At 45.1% G+C, this 16,619-nt stretch overlaps 1 protein-coding gene across 1 annotated transcript in view; it reads left to right on the forward strand.

The window, feature by feature from the left end:
* The first annotated feature begins 555 nt into the window (after positions 1–555).
* LOC147726407 (UDP-glycosyltransferase 3A1-like) overlaps positions 556–16,619 on the forward strand; it is a 539,556-nt gene continuing 523,492 nt past the window's right edge. The window contains exon 1 of the mRNA XM_086960529.1: positions 556–733. Coding sequence (XP_086816655.1) covers positions 640–733 — 94 coding nt within the window. The 5' untranslated portion in view covers positions 556–639. The remainder of the gene's footprint in view (positions 734–16,619) is intronic.

The raw sequence follows: 16,619 nt of genomic DNA on the forward strand, positions 1-16,619 counted from the left end.
TCCGCAGTGTTCTGCTGTAAAGGGTGGAGACAACTGTTTTATTGCTTGCATACTCTGAGCTGTTCTGTTGATATTGCCTCTTGTATTCTCATAATGTCTTTGGCTGATCTTACAAGTGCCTGCTGAAGTGTAGAGTTGTAATAATGGATGGAGACACATTTTGCATTGCTTACACAATCTCTGATCTGTTTTGCTGATTCTCATTACAATAATGCCTTTGATGGTCATGTATTCTCATCACAATAATGTCTGCTTAACTATAGCTATCTTTCCTCACTGATGCTATGTGAATAAAAGGCCGCGCCCTTGGTTAAACCACACTAAATGCAATTGTTTATCTCATTGGGGGTCGGTTCAGTGAGGGGGCAGCGATTTGCACGTTGTGAGCGCACTAAAATTAAACATCCTTATAGCGTAGACCCGTAAAATTAAAAAAAAAAACGTGTTATTCTGCTTTGGAAGCCTGCCACAAGATGGCGCCTTCACACAACAGTGCGAGTGCTGTTGCCTGCCTGGAATTAGACAGTTTTCGCTTCCCATTGGTAGTTGGAGTGATAGGAAAGTCTTACATAAGGTTGGGATTTGGATTGCAGTTACCGCAGTTTTCAGCTCTCTGCTTCGTTCACATCTCTGGAGAAAATGGCTGGAATTGGACATTTGTTTTTCTGTTTCCTCTCCTTGCTGTACCCACTTGTTTCCGAGAGTGCCAAGATTCTAACTTTATCGCTTGCAGGTAGGTAACGATTAATCAGTGCCTGTAAGTATAACGTGGACAAGCAGCAAATTGTATTTCAGTATCAAAATAAAAATGTATTTTACAGTGTAAATGCATTGCTGGAGATTTATAAATACATTTTTACTAATCGAATTAAAACTTGTAGCTACGTTTTGAATGTATGAATGCACGTGGGTTTCAGCTGAAACAAACCCAGGCACTCCCATGGTGTTCTCTGCCCATCTCAGTGTCATGCCCTGGTGTCTGATAGCGCCTAGTGAATTTGCTGAACAAAGCTGTTTGAATATGTTATTATGTTAAAATGTTAATGTGTTGAAAGGAAAGCCATAAGTGAATATTTGTCCACCCGCGCACACTAAACAACTGCTATTCAGCGCCAAGATGCCTTCGGGTGAATGAGCGCTTTACGTATACACATGTTGTGCTATGTTATGTAAGAACATTTAAACATTGTTCAAATACACATTTGGGGGCAGATTTATGATAACTGGTGCATCCCCAGGGATGCGCCAGTTATGGTGCGCTGCAGCTCCGCCACCCATGGTGCGCCGCATTTACAATGCGGCGCACCATGGGGCAACAACGGCACAGATGCGTCACGCATCTGTGCCGTAAAAGTGACGCATTGCTGGAGTTGTGTCGCAAGCGCGACGCAGCTCCAGCAAGGCTCGGGGGTGCCCTATCTGACCAATGCTGCGTCAAGCCTTTCCTCCTGCTTCAAGCAGGCGCAGGGTTTTGACGCAGCATTGGCCTAAAAGTGACTGAGTGAAATCTTATAGATGTCACCCAGCCACTTTTGCAAGGCGCACCTGTCCCGGAACGCCCACCCTGCGCCGGAACGCCCACAAGCGGCGCAGGGCTTTACAACGTGACGCATCTGCCTAGATGCGTCACGTTGTAAATCGGTCGTAGGGATGCGCCACGTTTACGCCACAGTTGCGTGACGCAAACGTGGCGCATTCACAACATAAATCTGCCCCTTGGATTTTTAATGAGAGAACGCGAGGAAATGTCTCAAAGTTGGAAATGTGAGCCTTTATTGTAGGTGACTGCGTGGTTGGTACTTTGACTAAAAAGTGGGGAGTTGTGCGATTTGTTGTGAGGTTTAACATTTGGGTAGAGTAAGGTCTCTTCTGATCACCTCTTCTTTAGAAGCACTCTCTCGCATTTCTCTGCTTCGCTCCATGCGTACGCCTTGTCAAAAGTTCACCACAACATGTGTGGAGCAACTTTCAATCTTCCAATGCAGCATCAAAAGTCTTTTCATATAGGCCCCTCTGTACACCCACACACTATCCGTCAAACACAGGTGTAATGCAGTGCTTAATTTGTGCAGGAGCTTTCAGGTGCTTAGCACCAGCACTTGTTTAACAGGGACGGGGCTATTGAATTTTTCTCCCCATTGAGATGAGCTCAATAATTATTCAAAAGAAATTTACCTACCTGTCCTGTGTCCTCCACCTTCCGTTCGGATTCATGTTGTGTCTGGTATGTCTTCAAAGGATGGCCCACCCAGAACCAGGCATGATGACTGCACCACGTTATTGATGACAGTCATTCACACCTGCCTTTCAAGGTGCATTTTCTTCAGCATTCGTTTATTATTACGGTTGAGGGCGGGCTGATGGGTGAGCTGTGGGCAAGGCAAGCTGGGTCCTGAAAAGTTCCGGTCTCGGCAATAAACTTAGTGGGACATCGTCGAAGTAATTAAAAAGTGCATAGCTGCTTTCTGTTAACAACCACGCACATTAATGAAAACCCAGCAGAAGCAGGCCATAAATTATTCATTTTGACTTGTCGTTTGCATTGCAAGCTGATGCTCTTGACCTGGGGTGCACAATCATGATTTGCCAGCGATCTAATGGAGCCAGTGCCACGGAGACTGCAGGTCGCAGGTAAGAGAGTAGGAGATAGTACTCCAACAAATTGCTATTAAGTAATCTTGAACAGATTTACTATTGTGTGTCCTCTTCATCAATTTCTTTGCAGCAAATAAATGTATAAGTTAACTCTCAACTCTGCTTTTTGAAACTCAGCGCCTCATGACTCCACGGCCCCTTTCCTCTGCCACACCTGACCTCCCAATTTATGGGTTCCCAGAGTAAATTTCCAGTGCCAGTGGTTTTCTGTATATGTAAACCGGCATGTTTTTCTTTTTGCAGAAACTGCAGATGAAAAAGGGCTGGTTAGATCACTTGTCTGCAGCTGCAGTATAAGTTTTAGGCAGAACCCAGTGACACATTTTTGGACAGGAGTTCCTGCAGGTTATCTATGTTCCTGTTTCTAGGGCAAATCGGTCCACTGTAGGACCCCTGGCTCTAGCATCTCCATTCTTGTAGTAACCTTAGATGTAAATCATGCTGTTGAATGATTATCAGACAGGCCTTGTGCGTGAACACTCACAGATATTTTAAATTTGCACATTTATCTAAAAAACATAGTCTGTGTCACGTTTCAAGTGGCAGTTTCCATCTGCGCTGCTTCCCCACCAATGCACGGCAACATCAAATGAATACTGCACTCTTTAGGCAAGCTGCTTGGAGAACCTCCAGGCTCCAGCGCTCATAGCTACTGATGGCGTTAAAATGAGAATGACTTTTTCCAAAAATAAGTGGTAGTTTCATATTGAAAAATTGTTCTTTTGAGCTTGAAACTAATTGAAACAACAGAATGTAAACAATGCACGCTATATTACTTGTGCTGTGGCCAAATAAAAGAATACCACTTTCACGCTTGCACACATATTTTTCACACACATTTTGTGCCCCTTTCATGTAAAGCACACTACCGCATCCACAGCTATCTTCTGGCTGCCTGGCCACTTCATCGTTCGGCAAAGGGATGAATTAGCACTGTTTCAGTTTGAAGTAATTTGTAGCTGCATAACTTGGGAATTTCTCAGGAGGCTGGAAGGGATAGGGTTGGTTTGCTGTTGCCCTGAGCATTCGTCACCACTTTTTCTCAAAGTTTACCCAATTTGAAGCTTGGGATAGTTAGAGGAGACTGGAATGTTTTGTTTATGTCCATATGGAATAATGCTAAACAAAACCGGACATTGCGTGGCGATGAACATCTTAGAGGACCTTATTAAGCAGGAATTAGATATGAGCAGCAATTGCAAATAGAGCTCAACTGCACCTTTTGTCAATTAAGTATTGTTGCTGCTCACCTAAAAACCATAGATTGTATAAATATTATATATACTATTACAAAGAATCACGTCTTCTTCTCTGTGGTGGGGCCAAGGCTGCTGCTGTATTTAGGGAGCATGGGTTGCGAGACATTACGTTATGAGCGGATATTGCGACTGCGAGCCTCCTTTCCTGCGAGTGCATTGCATTGATTGATGCTTCTTTTTTGGAGGGTCCGGTCCGACTGCAGCAAGGGAGAAGGGGTTGGGCAGTCAGGTGTGAGTAAGTGACATTCCAGAATATGCATCATCAGAAAGGAACAGCAGGACTTTAATTTCAGAGTTTATCCAGGTCCCCTTGCTGCCAGCACTGGACTCGAGACAAGAGCTCTGTCTTCGCATGGCTCTCTACTGCCGGACACCTGCAGGGGTTCTGTAAGTCCTGACAGCCTGTGTATACAGGAGCTAATGGGGCCTTGATGGTCTTCCTGTGGGCCAGGGATGTGGAGGTGAGATGTCATGGGTGTGTGGTGCTCAGTCTTCCACCTCTGTGGGTTGATGTGTGGTGTTTTCAGATTTACACCCCTGTGGGTGACAGGCACCTCCTCAGGATCTTGCCGTGCCACAGCTTGGCCCATCTCTGCTTCGATGACACACAGCTAGTGACTGACCTTCAGCCACAGATGCACAGTACAGGGTATAGACTGACCTGTCGTGCATCCTTATGGCCATGCACATGGCTCATTTTCTGACCTTTCAAACTGAAGATTTTGGTTCTAACTAACCCTGGGCGGAGCGGCACTACGCGGAGGTCTACGGAGTTGGTGACCAACTCTATGGAAACTCCACTCCGCCGCCCACCTCCACCCTCCCTAGGAAGAATTACATCAAATATACAGTAAAAGTAAAAAACTAAACACCTTGACTGCGGCGTCCCCAGGCTGCTGTCCTCCTCTTTCTCGGTTTCACGATGATCTGCGCATGCTTGCGTATTTCTCGCAAGGAATGCGTGGGCGCACGCGCATTAGCAGATCATTGTGAAATGCAGAGGAAGAGGAGGATGGCAGCCTGGGGACGCTGCAGTCAAGGTAACTGTTTATTTTTTAACCTTTAATGTATATTTAATGTAATTCTTCCTTGGGGGGTGGAGGTGGGGACTGGTCAACTCCGCTCCGCTACTGAGTGTGCAGAGTTGTGTCTACTCTGTGTTCTCTGCGGAGCGCGGTGTAGTCACAACTCCGCACACTCCACGGGAGGAGTGGAGTTCTCCGCCCACGGTTAGTTCTAAATTGTCAGCGTCAGGAAACCCTCCTGGGTGAGTTGTGAACTATACCAATACATAGAGCCAAGGCTTTAAGTGGGATTGAAGAGAGGGGGGGGGGGGGTTTGTCTCTCAAATGGGCGTGGCCGATGTAATGAAGTGCGTGGCTTAAAAACACGCAAGCTAAAATTCTGTGATTAGCATAGTCTGCCATCTGACATATATTTTGCTGTTTCTGTCATTACATCCAGATATATAATACAACAAGTAACTTGACACCTACAACAATACAGCATTATTAGCTTTGTCAATGGTTGTTAGTTGTAAAATATAAGTAAGCAACACTGTGGCTTCATTGTCTATAATATTGAAAATGCTTCAGTTCAGAAATGATAAAAAATGTGAAGGAAGTTACTCCAAAGGCAGTGAAGGGTGACACTGTTGCGAAATGAGATTTTTTTTTACCCTGAGGGTGAGGGCAAAAATGGAGAGCCCGATGGGGACCCGTCTCAGCTCCTGCTTTTTAGAACTGCCGGTGCTGAGCACGGGAAGGACCCTGCCCACTTAAAGCCCTGCAGATAACATAACATTACAACATACAACTATATCACTCATACACATTAATGCTTCAGTGTGTGCTTCATCACAGCTACGTTTTCGACATGATACCTCTGGAGCACCCCCAAGCCTCCTGGCCCAGTGCCAAGCTCTTCCATAAGCTGCTCTACAAATCCCAACAAGCACAGTGAACAGAGCACGCTCCTGCTCATCCACCGCCAGCGCTTTGGAGCCTGTACACAGGTATGAGGCGCTATACAAATGCTACAATATAACACAATTAAATTCTACAAATCCCAGTTAAAGGTTTACAAGCCTTCACCTTTCCCCAGATTAACCCCTTCCACGCTGATGACGAGCCCAGCTCGTCACGTAACATGCGTTTTTAAAAATCTCAGCGCAGGAGCGGAATTCCGTTAGCGCGCATGAGGTTAAAGATATGAAAAGCCTGGGTGCCTGTGCCAACAATATTTCCTTTGCTCCTTCTGCTATTCCTCCTAAGTGCATTAGTAAGGTGCACTCATGCACTACTGGTCTCGTTTACACACCTATAAAACACCACTGGGAAATGCTCGGTGATGGTATATTTGTGACTCCTTAAGGAGTTTTAAAGATGAGAAAAAATGCATCATAACACGCTCTAAGAACATAAACACGTTAAGTTATTTAATATTTATAGAACGCTTTATCACCAACGTAGCTTGGAGCTAAATGTGACTGACCGGAAAAGCAACACAACCTATGAATCCCTTACATTACACTGAGCAAGGGCATAGCTTTTGGGGGTGGAGGGGCGGGGGGGGGTGGGGAGTGGGAGGGTTGTTAAATCCTCCTTATGAATGTTTGTTTAATAAAGAGTAAATAGTTGGGGGGTACAGGAGCTTTCAGTAGAATATGGTAAGGTATCTGTAGGATTTCACCTGGAATTTCTAAATAGTCACTGAGACAAAAACACAATCACATGCACTCTTTTCTCTGTTTTAAAAGTCTTAAAACATAGTTATTTTACAAGATACTGTTTTGTATTCAGTACCTCTCACAATCTGCACTCCTTGCACTTTCCACTAGCCTGTAAGCCCTCCTCATGCTCTGCTTCTCATACAATTATTACCATGATATGCCGCGTGATAGATGGAAAATCTGTAGCTCACCCCACTCCCCTCCACCCCTAGTCTTTGCGATCAATGTACCCCCCTGACGTTGAGGGAAGCAACATTGTTGGTTTTCTGTGCAGGCACTAGGAAGAGACATCATCCAGAAAGAAAGACACAGCCTCAAGCCAGAGGTTAGGGTCGACCACCGCGGTTACATCATTGGCACTGAGCAAAGATATGCAATATTGTTTCAAAGTTTCTTTACTTTTGAATTAGGAGCGCAATAGCTCAGGGCAATATATTTATGCGCACACTGCGGTCAGTATTACCACATTTCTCAAAGCATGCACAAACGGGGGAGGTTTGCAGGCAGTAATTAGGTTAGTCCACATACTTCTTGTGGCATTAAAAGTGAGGTAGTTAGTGATTTCTAGAGGGATTATTTAAGAGAGCCGTGCGTCATTTTTGCACCATGTACAGTGGTACATGCGTGAAGTAGGGCTCTTTCGAAACATGAAGCCACGCAAAGTCACCCTGCATGGCTTTGACTGCCCTAATAAATTATGAATAAGGTGACAGCGCAAATTGCTGCACCCTTACTCTGCGCCCTGGAGGCGTTCCATTGGCATTTCAGTGGGTTTTCCCATGCAACTTCCATGAAATGTGATGCTGCCCCAGATTTACAAACTCATGTAAATCTTCTGGTGGCAGAGGCAAATCCCTGCACTTCACAAGGTAAAGCCTAACGAGAAGATCTTTATTTTTTTTATCGTTTCTTACTCTTTGGTGTTTTCTGAACCCCCTGTAAACTTGTTTGGAGAGGTGTCAGAATTCCAAATTGGGTGGTGCTTACCACACCTGGTTATTACTAGGTGCATTAAATACCTCCTCCTTTGTTAAGTTCCAACAGCCAAAGGTGCTGGAACTTAACAGGGAAAAACAGTGAACCAGTTATAATTTAAGCACCGAACTCTGCATGTTATTCCCCCAAAACTCTGAAACGGATTTACGCTTGGGACATAATTACCCACCCAACCTTTAATCGAATCACCTAATTTCTCAGTGGCAAGCATTTAACTCACAGAGCCATTGTGCTGTCCGAATCAATTTATTAACCCCTTCGCTGCTGATGACGAGCCGAGCTCGTCATCAGCTATGGCGCTCGTATGCTGATGACGCGCTGAGCTCGTCATGTAAAGTGGGTTTTTTAAATCTGCAGCACACCGCGGTAAATCGTACCGCGGTTAAGGTGTTAAAAAATTGATTTTGCAAGCTGAATCACCTCAGTAGACATCCCTTTTTATCGTCTACTTTACTGGACATACCAACCAACTAATAACAATCCTTGGACTGTTACATTTCTTGGTCACTTGACCATTTTGCCCCAATTACCTATAAATCTGTTTCAGCCACATTCAGTAGTCACAATCTAAGGAAGGAGTACCATATACCTGGTAGGCCAACAACTGAACTCTTTTACAGTCACTTACACCCTGGGGTACATGATTACACCCTGTCTTGGCGCAGTGGTCCCAGACACCACCTGCAACATTGGAGAAGGCAAACTTCTTCTTGGGCATCTTTGAATGCCCCTCTCCCTCTGGGCGAGTAAAGAGACCCAGTCACAGCAGTGTCCAGAGACTCAAGGAAGAAGATACTAGTAGTTTTGACATGCATTTAAATGAAATTAATGAAAATTAACCCTTTGATCGAGGTACCCCACTTGCTTTACCACTCCAAGTGGATTATTTTGCTTAGTGCATGCCATGTTTCATGTTTGCCTGTCTAGTGTGTGCGAATAGGGTTGTTGGTGTGGGAGTGGATTCTGTTATCAGCAGGATTTTCTTTCCCCGCACGCCGCCAGATGGCCATGCTGCAGCGGATTTTACTGCACTCCGGATTAACTTTAAATCAATCAATCAATCATTACATTTGTATAGCGCGCTATTCACCCGGAAGGATCTCAAGGCGCTGTGAATCCATATACCCCTATGAATCAATATACTTAAGTGCTGGCCTTGTGGAGCGTGAATTATCTCTACCTCTACAGGCAATAGTATTACCCATCAAGAAAAAACCGAACATCAGCATGGACATAATGGATAACCTACGACCTATATCCCTGCTACCTTATATGGCCAAGTTAGCAGAGAAAATCGCTAACAGTCAACTTATGGAACATCTTGAGACCCATAATGTGTTCCATAAATCTCAGTCGGGTTTTAGAACTGGCTTCTCTACGGAGACAGCTCTCCTGAGGGCCACTGAAACCTTACGTGAGGGAGCAGATGAGGGAAAGATAATGGCCCTCATCATGCTTGATCTCAGTGCCGCATTTGACACTGTAGCTCACTCCATCCTGCTACAGTGTCTAAATAAAGCGGGAGTTACCAACAAGGCACTGGGGTGGCTGAAATCTTTCTTGAGTAACAGGAGCTTCCAAGTTCAAAGAGGGACTTTCCTCTCCGACGGGGTGATGCTTGGGCAGGGGGTTCCTCAGGGCTCTGCCCTGAGTCCCACCCTGTTCAATCTCTACATGGCCCCGCTGGCAGAGGTGGTGCAGTCGTTCGGCGTGGAGCTCGTCTCCTACGCCGACGACACGCAACTTCTCATATCTTTGACCCAAGCCCCCTCTAAGGAAGCTGATAACTTCAATGCCTGCATGTCCAAACTGGCTATGTGGATGAATGAACACTGTTTGAAACTTAATGGGACAAAAACAGAGGTCCTCATTATTGGAGGCAATGAGGTCAAATGGACGACAGAGTGGTGGCCCAGCTGCCTGGGTCCTCTGCCCTCGCCTGCACGAGAGGCGAAGAATCTAGGTGTATGGGTGGACAATAAACTGTCTTTTGACAGCCACGTAAAGAAGACTGTTGGCAAATGTTTTGGGGTAATGAAAACCCTCAACCGCACCCTCGACCTGCTACCCATTAACTCCAGGCGCATCGTGACGCAGGCACTGATAACGTCCCGTATTGATTACGGTAACGTGCTGCTCATGGGGACATCAGAGAAAAACATAAAAAAGCTACAGGTTCTACAAAATGCGGCAGCTCGCCTGGTGCTAAGACTTCCTCGCCGAGCTCCTTCACGCCCCTCTCTAGCAGCCCTCCACTGGCTTCCGATCAGTAAGAGGATTGTCTTTAAAGCTATGCTCTGGTGCCATAAAATAATTCATCACAGAGCACCGGCATATATGTCTGACTTGGCGTCTGTGTATGAACCTAACAGATCTCTTAGATCCAAAGGAATGGGTCTGCTTAGAACTACCTGCCCCAAAAAAGCTAGAATGGGAGGCAGATCATTCCGCACCTTAGCTGCCAAGCAATGGAACCTCCTGCCTCTAGATACCAGGCTGGAGAGTAATGAAATCATGTTCAGGAAGAAGTTGAAAACCTGCCTCTTTACTATGTGATTGGATTTCTTCTCTGCTGTTGCATTCCTTCTCCACAGCGCGGGGACACGCCGGGAGGTGTTACCAAGCGCTCTACAAACTCCCTTAAACTAAACTAAACTAAATCTTCGCATCTTATCTATTCAACACTCGGATCAACGTGGCTTATATACCTGACTTTACTTCAGCTGTGTCGAGTTTACTACCCCGACCCCTGGGTTGAACTCTCCAGTTTATCGATTTCTTGACCACCGGTAATCATCTTAGAGGTCCTAAACCCAGGCACATATTTTCTTGTGTCCCTCACATGATTTGACCGCCCTGATGAAGGTGTGACCCCACCTGGGTTAGACAACGGAACGCGCGTTGGCCCTGGAGAACCACGTGCCTCCATTGATTCCACCTTCCCCAATAAGAAGACATTTTGTTTAGGGACTATATCAACCCACTAAATTAATAACGGCGTGATGTTTATCATGTATCTCTATGTCTAGTTCTAACCGATTCACGTATTGGAAAGTTTATGTATCTTGTATCTCTGTAATGTTTAACTCCTTATGAGGTCTTGGAGTAGATGAGTATGCCTGGGTCTGTGGTTGTTTGTGTGTATTGAGAGAGTGCATGTGTGGGACTATCTATATGTTTACCTATGTGGGAATTTCATTATGTCATTTGTCATTTTTAGAACTTTGATGAATTAAAAGTATATATTTTTTCAAATATTTATTTCCTACTCTGGGGAAATGTTTCTGTTTGTATGGCGAGGTTCTAACATGTCAGTGACTTTTGAGCGCTTTATAAGCATTTTTCAGGCAGTGCGGGTCTTCTCAGATTGTAAGTGAGAGTTGATTTAGTTTTTGCTGAGGGGTAATCCCTCATATGGTTTCTGCATCAGTGCAAGGTTCAAGAATGTTTGAACAAACAAACAAATGTAATTCTTATAGTCATAGAGCAGTCAGAATTCGGGTTTATGTTTTGTGAACTGTGAGTACACCCTATGGATAAGATCATTAAAGCACAGCAAACAAAATAGTGATATTATAGGGTAGGCGAGAGATGCTATTTTTCTGTACCTGCAGCTGTTGTCTGACCTGACTTGACAAACAAAGCGATTTCAGGAGGTGCCCCACACTTCAGGTATAGCAGTTATATAATTGACAAAACAAAGAGCGCTCAATCACTGTCCAGGTCACCAGTTTCTGCAGAAACATTCCAAACAGAAAAGGCCCATTAGAATCTTATGACTTTGCTCAGCCCTCCGATGTTTTATCAATATTTGATTTATAAAAGTGCTCTGGGGATCTAGGTGCAATGCCTGGCTTGCTAGGCTCGGCTCTGTTTGGGCTCGCTAGTTTCAGTGGCACAAGGGTTGAGCCAGTGGTCTAAGTCAAGCTCAGTTTCTGCTTGGCTCGCCCACCTGTAATGCTTGTGTGAAGGTCTAGGTATCTGTAGATCACAAACATAGAGACCAACAGAGCACTGACCTGATTAGCTACCCAAAAGTATTTACACTTATCACACAACCTGACACTAAAGTTGACTTCCCAATACTGTCTTGAGTGTCTTCCATGAAAAATCACACCGTAAGGTCTCTCTGCGCTTTTATGATTCTAGCCTCTGGAAACCTTTAATGTTGTCATTTCTTCTTGAAATAGACTTTGAAAGCCTTGCAAACAGTTGAAGCCCCACCGCTCCTGCCAAGCTTAGGGATCTGAAATAGTATAAGTCTTGTGCCTACAATAATCATGCAACCATCAATGCACCTGCTCTCTCCTCTTTTCTCTGTGGTATTCATTCGGGTGCAACATGGTCGAATACAATAATGAAATGAAGTAGATGACAACTGGTTAACAGCAACGTTTGTTAGAAACTGAGGAGCAGGGGAGGACGTCTACAAGATCAGAGACTGAAAAGCTCCGTAGCTTGCAGATGTGAAAATCAGATCATGGTGACGTTTTTGGGCAGGAGTATGAGATACTAAAGAAAAAAATCATCGACTTTCACACACACTGGAAAGGCCAACATGAAACTTGGCATGCACTAAGCAGATTTACCCGGAAAACAACCTTTACAACGCGGTCAAAACACTGCAATACATTTACATCGCTGTTTTTACAAAGCAAATCGTTACAACGACTTGCACTGGAGGGCACTCTAGATTAAGGAATAGTGTGATTTACTATTCCAACACCTTCCCTACTGTACGTAGACTGGAGTTGGAATAGTAAATCACACTATTTCTAAGTCCAGCGCCCTCCAGTGCAAGTCTTTGTAACGACTTGCATTGTAAAAACAGCAATGTAATGTACCGCGATCTAAGTGATCACGTTGTATCATCATACATCGGAATTACCCACTTAGAGTGGCAAAGCAAGTGGGGGACCTCGACCAAGGGGTTCATTTTCATTGATTTAATTTAAGCACATGTCAACATTGCTAGCTTCTTTCTTGAGTCTCTGGGCACGACTGTGACTCGGTCTCTTTACTCGGCCAGAGAGGGGCATTCAAAGACTGGCCAGGAAAAAGTTTGCCTTCTCCCGTGATGCAGCTTGTGATTGGGATCACTGCGCCGAGACAGGGTGTAGTAATTTACCCAAGGATGCAAGTGCCTCTGTAAAAAGAGCTAAGTTTTTTTTGGCCTCCCAGGTATATGGTACTCCTTCCTTAGATTGTGGGATATTCTCCGTTCAGAGGATTTAGGGGTAGAAGCTAAGGGCTTAAAGGACATGTTCCCAATAGTGGAGGTTACTAAGGGCTATGAGAAGGATAGTGGTTTAGTCAGGGAGAGCAGTCACAGAAAGCAGTAGATAGTGGCTAGATGCAGACCTGAAAGTGAAGTTATTTGCACTCTTTAATCTGCAAATTCCTATGTTTACAAATGAAAAATTACATTAATGATTTCAGAAAATGTGATTTTACACTCGTAAAAATAATTGCTCCACTAGCAATTCTGCCATAATTGAGAACTGTTTGCATGAGCAGATCTGCTCACAGTAGCAGGTTTGTGAGCACTGTAGCATGGGGTCATCTACAAAAGGTGGTGAATATCCACAAACTCACACATTTTTAGTAATTAGACCTCGAAAATTGATAAAATTGTTACTAGAACTGCAGGTTTAGTAACTTGATAATCTACTCGACCTAACTGTAATGTACTTGACCCGTAAACTGGTCTTAAATTGTGTGATCCTAGGCAAATATTACACTCATTGTCACAAGAGCACCTTCAAAAATATGAGTTTAAAATTGCTGCTGTACAAAAATCCCTCTTTTGTTTGATTTAATAAACTGGAGGCAAATTTATAAAGGGTTTTGTAGGATCCCGGGTCTCTAGTTCGCAGAGGTAGGTAAAAATGTCCAAATAGGGACCCTTGCTTCTAGTCCGGGTAAAGGGGATACACTCTTTAGATAACCCCTGCTCACTTGGTAGCTTGGCACGAGCAGGCAGGCTTATCAAAGGCAATATGTACAGTATTTGTACCAACACTCACAGTAACTCAGTGAAAATACCATAAATGGACTCCACATCAGTTTAGAAAAATAAGGTATCTTTATCTAAACTACACAAGACCAAAAAGACAAAAATCCAACATACACAGTTCAAGAATTTGATTTTAAAAGAGTTTTAGGGTTTATGTTAAAATAATCTACAGTTGCGTTACATTTAGCCCAAAGTACCTGTAGATGCGACAAAAGTTCCAAATGGAAGCTGCAGCATTGAAATACATGCCAAGTGTCACTCCTGAGACCCCGGGTAGGCGATGCGACAGCCCCGCTGGACGCAGCGGGCATGTTGCGAGGAATCCGGTCTGTATCGGGAGGGATGCTATACCTTGTATGGATTCCGGTGCGCAGGTTCGTTAGGAAGCGTCTCGAACAGGCACGATGCGACGATGTTCGGGACGGCGACAATTTCAGGTGCGGTGGCAATGCGCAGCGCAGCGCTGATCTTCTCCACTCGCTGCCCCTCGATGCGATGACTCTGTGACGATGCTCGCAGTGACGTGATGCGGTCCACAAGCAGGCAGTGCGGTGATTTCAACCAGCGGCGACAGGCACTGCGATGATCTCGCTCCTCGCTTCGTTGGGAATTTCCTCGCACTGCCGGGGATGCGCTCCGCAAGAGAGCGATGCGTGAAAATTTCAGATTGACTTTGTTTCTACTTGTCCAGCATCCCAAACAGCAGGCACAACTGTCAGAGGCCCCACAATTGGATCAAGCACTCTAGGAAGGGCAGAACTTTCTCGGCAGAGTTCAGGGGAAAAGCTGGGGGTGAAGTCCTTTAGTTCCTGGGACTTTTAACAAGGAGCCAGCTCTCCTCAGGCCCTTGGAGATCTCTTCAAGCAAGGGCACACAGCGCACAGCAAAGTCCTTCCCCTCTCCTTGGCAGCAAAGCAACTGCAGGTCAGTCCACAAACACACAGCAGAACAGACCTTCTTCTTCAGTCTTCCAGCTTCCTCCTTGGCAGAGGTTCCTTCTTGATTCCAGGATGATCTAATTTTCTGTAGTCTGGGTAGCCCTTTTATATCAGTCTTCCCTCATCAGCCGCCCAGCAGGAGGTGGAGCCAGCATTGTGGAAGGCAGGCACAGCCCTATTCAGGCCCAGGTGCTATCCCCTCCCACCACTCAAGATGCAGCTGCAGTCATTCAGCCTTGGGCTGACTCATCCAGCCTTCTGTGGGCTCCCCATCCCCTGTCACTCACAAACCAGACAGTCAACTCACAAACAGGCCAAGGCACATAGAAAGGTCAGACAAGAGGACAGCCACTTTCTAAAAGTGCTGTTCTCAAACACAGGATTTGAAAAAAAACATCTTTCCTAAAATATGTATTATTAAATTCTGAGTTCAGGGATACCAAACTTTAAGTTTCTATCTTGCTCCTATGGGAAGATATGCAGGTAAACATTATACACAGCATTCCCCATTATAGCCTATGGGCAAGATAGCCCTCTAAGTAGTGAAAAACGAAAATAGCTGTATTTCACTACCAGAGCATGTCACACACACCAGTACATGCTCTACCTTTCATATACACTGCACCCTGCCCAGAGGGGTACCTAGGGCCTCCTATAGGGGTGTCTGATGTGTACAGAAAGAGAAGGGTTAGGCCTGGCCAGTGTGGACACTGGCCAGGGCAGCATGGCAGTTAGCAACTGTACCAAGGCACCGCGGTGGCAGGCCTGAGACACCATTTTAGGGCTACTCATGTGGGTGACACAATCAGTGCTGCAGGCCCACTAGTAGCATTTGAGCCACCAGCCCTGGCACACTCCGTGCACTTCACTAGGGACTTCTTGGTAATACAAATATGCCAATCATGGATAACCAATCACAATAACAATTTACTCAGGGAGCACTTGCACTTTGACACTGATCAGCAGTGTGCCCAAAGCATCTAAACCAGCAAAAACGAAATCCAGCACAGCGTCAAAAATGCAGGATGTAGAGGCAAAAAGTCTGGGAAAACCACGCCAAAGATGCCAGATCTAACAGGTTTGCATCACGTTTGCATCGCACAACGTGGTGCATGTGCGATGCAAACTCTAAAATCTCATTTATCAAATCACGCACTGCCACTTTGCATGGCCCTGTGTGGCTTGATAAATCAGCAGTAATGCAAAGCAGTGCAGCGCAAATTGCTGTGTTGCGTCACTCTGCCCTTTAAAGGCATTTTGTAGGTGTTGTGTGTGTGTTCCCACACAAGTCCCATTGATGCATTCTCAGATTTACTATTACTGGTAGACTTAGGAATGCGTCAAAATGCTAAGCCTTCCCAGGAGAGGCGTAACAAGAAGAAATATCTTAATTTCTCCTTGTTATTTCCTCTTTCTAAGTGTGCTGTAGTCTGCAGCACACATAGATAGAGGAATATGCCTCAGGGGATTGTTTTTGTGCAGGAAGGTGCCCCATCCTGCACAAAAACAATCCTGCATGCAACGCAGGCATCCTTGTACGATTTAGCTGGGGTGCCTGCATTGACGCTAGGCAGTCCATTGCATGTGATTGCTTGGTAAAGGACAGGAATGCGGCGAATCATAATAAATACAGTACATTCCTGCCCTTTCCCTGGAACACAGCACAGCAAGGTGACTTGCTTTGCTGCATTTCGTTACTTTTACATAAATATGGCCCTAAATATTTTCTCTAGACATATTAAAAATCTAGCTCACAAATAAGGCACACATCACCCATTATGTGCCTATTAGTTCACTAATAGCATTGCCATCAGGGCAGGGGCAAGAATGTTTCTCAGTTCATCTGTAAAAACTCACTTTTGACAAATATATTAATAACACATGATGTGGTAGTGCATTGGCATTTACAGACAGCACATTCTGGGGCCGATTCCGATCCGGTAAAAAGCGCTCCGAATAGCCGTTCGGAGCGTTTTTCCCATACGAATCGCACCCTGCAACGTCCCCCGTACGTACGACGAAGT

This window comes from Lissotriton vulgaris, chromosome 3_1 (assembly GCF_964263255.1).
Source record: "Lissotriton vulgaris chromosome 3_1, aLisVul1.2, whole genome shotgun sequence".
Taxonomy (NCBI): domain Eukaryota; kingdom Metazoa; phylum Chordata; class Amphibia; order Caudata; family Salamandridae; genus Lissotriton; species Lissotriton vulgaris.